This window comes from Cucurbita maxima, unplaced genomic scaffold (assembly GCF_002738345.1).
Source record: "Cucurbita maxima cultivar Rimu unplaced genomic scaffold, Cmax_1.0 Cma_Scf00022, whole genome shotgun sequence".
Classification (NCBI taxonomy): domain Eukaryota; kingdom Viridiplantae; phylum Streptophyta; class Magnoliopsida; order Cucurbitales; family Cucurbitaceae; genus Cucurbita; species Cucurbita maxima.
In genome coordinates this window covers 760,822-765,506 of record NW_019272038.1, presented here as the reverse complement: position 1 = coordinate 765,506, position 4,685 = coordinate 760,822, and the positions used below count along the sequence as shown (strand labels likewise).

The 4,685-nt window shown below is 38.3% G+C and overlaps 1 protein-coding gene across 1 annotated transcript; it reads left to right on the top strand.

Annotated features, from left to right (window-relative positions):
* LOC111496613 lies at positions 1 to 654 on the top strand. Its single transcript, XM_023147109.1, has 3 exons — positions 1 to 237; positions 331 to 438; positions 580 to 654. The coding sequence occupies exons 1-3, from the start codon at positions 1 to 3 to the stop codon at positions 625 to 627; spliced, it is 393 nt and encodes a 130-aa protein (XP_023002877.1). The 3' UTR covers positions 628 to 654.
* The last annotated feature ends 4,031 nt before the right edge of the window (positions 655 to 4,685 follow it).

Below are 4,685 nucleotides of genomic sequence, written 5' to 3'. Positions count from 1 at the left end.
ATGGAGGAGGTTCTGGTCGAGACGGCTTTAAATGATTTGGTTCTTGGGGATACTGGATCAACCATTGGTCAGTTCTTGGTGGCGAACATGAACAACGAATCGTGTCGAAGATTGCTGCATTTGTCACAGAGCTTAAGGCCTTCAAGTCACAGAGCCCTGTCTCTGGCTGCTCAAATCAAGACCCTCGAGGAAAACAATCGACAGCTTCAGATTCACCTCTCGGTAGCTCAAGGGGAGGTGAGATGTCATAAAAGATTCAAACTTTTGACCTCTCGATGGAAACCCATTTCATAAAACGGTTCGTAATTTTTTGGTATGGTTCTTATTAAGGTCATGCTATTGTCTGATGAGATTGGTCGGCTGTTGGAGGATAAAGAAGACAGCAGCCCAGACCCAGATTTTGCCAGGAAACCACCCGCTAGTAGTTCATCCGTGAAGGTTGAGAAAAATGAATGGAATGGCTGTAAATTGTTTAAGCAGTTTGTGATTGTTGTATGTTTTTGTATAATTGTTCATTATTTTTATTTACGTTGACTTTCTAGAACCATGAATTGTGTCAACGGTATTTGACTTTTGCAGTTGCGTCAAAACAAAAGACCATGGGAATCGTCGAAGTCGGAAGATTGATTGTCGCTTCATTGTCCTTCATGTTTAGGCCCCTTTTCTTATGGGTAATTAGGAATGTACATTGGATTTTGGGTTGAATGGTCCAACTTTTTTTATTATTTTAAAAAATTATACATGATTTTTTGTAATAATCTTAAAAAATAAGTGTGAGATCCATTTCGATTAGAAAAAGAAACGAGTACCAGAACGAAAGCCGACTTCCAAAGGAGGTGGATATCGGATGGAGTGCCAGCAAGGACGTTGACCTCCAAAAGGTGGTGTGCTAATAAGGACGTTGACCTCCAAAGGAGGTGGACAATGGATGTTGTATGTTAGCGAGGACGTTGAGCCCAATGGGATAGATTGTGAAATCTCACATCGTAGGTTTAGTGGTGGACACCGAGTGGTGTATGTTAGCAAGGACACTGAGCCAAATGGAGTGGATTGTAAGATCCTATATCGATACGTTGGCTCCGAAAGAGGTTTGGAGGTGGACACTGGAGAGTGTGCCAGCAAGGATGCTGACCTCCAAAGGAGGTGGACACCGGGTGGTATATGAGAGCGAGGACGCTGAGCCCATGGGATGAATTGTGAGATCCCACATCGATACACTAGCCCCGAAGGAGGTGGACACCGAGTGGTGTGCCGACAAGGACACTGACCTCCAAAGAAGGTGGACACCAGATAGTGTGCCAGCAAGGTGGACACCGAGTGGTGTATGTTAGCAAGGACACTGCACCCAATGTGGTGGATAGCAAGATCTCACATCGATACGTTGGCCTCGAAGGAGGTGGACACCGAATGGTGTCCCAGCAAAGACGTTGACCTCCAAAGGAGATGGAGGTGAGTTGTTTATGCCAACAAGGACGTTGAGCTCAATGAGATGGATTGTGAGATCCCAAATAAATGAATATCAGCATCTGGAGGACGAAATTTTTTTACAAGAATGTGAACCTTCCACTAGCACAGAGCACAGGTGAGAAAATTCATAAGAAAAAATAAATCTAATGAGTTGGACTCTTGGTATAAAGTAGAGTAGGTTAGAATGTAAACTCTATTCTTTGGTCGAGTTGAGATGTTACCTTATTCACAGGTCGATTGAGTGGTCGAGTTGAGATGTTACCTTATTCCCAAGTCGATTGAGTTGTACCGGAGTTAGATTTGTGAGATGGGTAGAAAAATATGGCAAACAGCCTAATAATACTAATTAAAACATACAAAATTAATTAAAAAATTATAAAACATTTTATTGTTTCTAATCCTACGCACAAAATTTTCACCACAAAACTAAGAAAATCGTACTATTATGTATTACATCGCCGCCGCCGCCGCCGCCACGACGAACATCACTGCTACAAGATACCCACAGCGGCGAACATTGTTTGACGCAGCGCCATTACCGGGACCCGACGGCGGCGTTGGCGGTGGATTAGGATTTAATTCCGGAGGGTTTGCGATGGATGCTGGTGGAATGACAGCAGTGGCAGGCGGAGCTGGAGGAGAAGCGGTCGGCGTGGGTGCTGGCGGATGCGACTTGGCCATTGGAGGGAGAGCCGGCGAAACCCTCGGAGCCAAGGTTGGGCCCAGCCTCGAGGATGGCGGACGGGCGGTCCGAGTCGGTGATGCGGCTGGTGGCATTTCCGGAGACAGAGCAGCGGCGGAAGAAGCTAATGAAGCGAAGAGGAAAGCGTAGAGGAAGGTAGAAAGAGGCATCGTGGATGGGTGGAAGAAAGTCCGATGATGATCGAGAAATCATCAGAGCGGTGTGCTGTGTTTATAGAGAGACAGCGGAGAGGGAGGATCTGCCACGTTGTGTGTTGGGCGGTGTGACGGTGTAAGGCTTTTCTACATGTATATATATACACGAGATGGGGTCGGATTCTGATCCGTTTAGGTGACTGAGAAAAATCTCTTCTCACTGTCTGTTCATGTGATGTCCCACATTAGTTGGTTTTCACTATGTGATGTCTCACTTTAGTTGGGGAGAAGCAAACCATCATTTATAAGGGTGTGGAAACTTCTCATAAAAGATGCATTCAAACCATCATTTATAAGATGTGGAAACCTTGTCATAGGAGATGCTTTTTAAAGCGTTGAAAGAAAGTTAGGGAAAGTCCAAATAGGAGAATATCGGGGCGGTTACGGTTCAATTTTTTATTTAAAGAGATATTCTTTGACTTGTTCTATGCAAGTCTCTTTAGGGTTTTGATTCCACCTGTTACATAGACCTTTATGTTTACATTCAAATTAAAATAGTGTTTGAAAATGGGGTTCTTCCTATTAGGAGTCCAGACAAGAAATTGAGTCTCGATTAAGGGGAGGTTGTTCAAGAGCTCTATAGGCCACAATAGAGACTCTATGATGTACCTTATTCGAGAGGATTGTTGAAAAAGGGGTCTCACATGGGCTAATTGAGCCGAAGATTATGGGTTTATAAGTAAAGAATACTATCTTCGTTGGTATGAAACCTAACCAAAAGTAAAGTCGCTAGAGTTAAGGTTCAAAATAGATAATATCGTACCATTGTAGAGGTTCATGATTTGAGGTGGACGGACAAACCTATAGAACCAACCAGTTCATTGCCTCAAACACGCCCTAATGTGTCAGCCACATGTATTATTCTATGATTTATGCTCATTTGAATGAACCAAATGAGAATAATTTTAATGATACAATTTCTTTTTCAATTATATTAAAGAAATAATTTATTTATTTTTTTAATTAGAAATTGAGATGTTTGGGTCCCTATTGGGCTATCAACCTGTTCAAGTCTCCTCTGTGAGGACTGTTAAAAGCCCAACATCACATGGGTTGTGGACTTCAAAACAATGTTACGCTGACCCAACAAAAAGTCAACCGAAGCAAAAAGTCAACCCGTCTAAATGTCATTTTTTTAGATTTAATTCATATAAGCATTTTAGTTACCACCAAGTCGCTTTTAGGTCATTGTAATATCAATTTTTCGTTTGACGTTTTAATTAATTTATATATGAATATTTTTTAAATAAGAACAAAATTTTATGAGAACTTATTTATTTATTTATTTATATATATATATAATTCAGAGATTATTTTTCATTAATGCAAATCTAATAATGGAAAAATGAAACCAGACAAGCTCATCAATATAAATATTTTTTTAAAAAAAAATGAGGCAATGCTAAAATCAAAATATTTTCCAAAAATTGACGAAATATACAGTTGGAAATATGGTATTTGGGTGACCCGTGATGCAGGGGTCTCTTTTTGTCCACTCGTTAAAATTCCGATCTACGTGGACGTGGTCCAATTTGGTTGTTTCTATTTCAATCTGACGTGTACTGATTATACTGAAATTAAATTTGTGACTTGATGCATTAACTAACTAATTATAATTATTGCAACCTAAATTTGCATAATAATTAAATTCCAAAAAGTAAGCGGATTAAATATCACTAATCATAGGATTTTTTTTCTTCCTTATTAATATAAATAATTATACTTCTATAATTAATTTATTTTTTCTTTTCATAACAATACGTCGCTTTGGTTAATCAATGGATAATTATTTCAAAACTTTATACTAATAAAATATAATTAATAAATTACAAAAATACCTATTGTAATCCTATGTAAATTTAAAATTTTAAAATAATAAAATATTCGTAAGATTTACTTTTTATTTAAAAAATATTCTTAAAATTTAAAATTTTAATAATACGATTAAAAGTATTTTTTTAAAACTTTATAATTAAAAAAAAAAAAAAAGTCTCATTGTAAATGGGCCCACGGCGTCTTTAATGATGCTCACTAACACGTCACCGACATTTCGCCACGTATACACCATTCGCTTTTTTCACTCACTGATTTGTCGTTACTTTATGCGCCCTTTTTTATGGCCATTTTTTTCAAACTATCTACAGTAAAATGTTGGAACTTGGTGCCTTATGGGGCCAGCTGGATTATGCCACGTAGCAAGACAGAGATCTGATGTCTTGTCTGTATGACACGTGTAAATGGTCAAAATTAGGTTTTTTTTTTTTTTTTTTTTTTTTTTTTTTTTTTTTTTTTTTTTTTTTTTTTTTTTTTTTTTTTTTTTT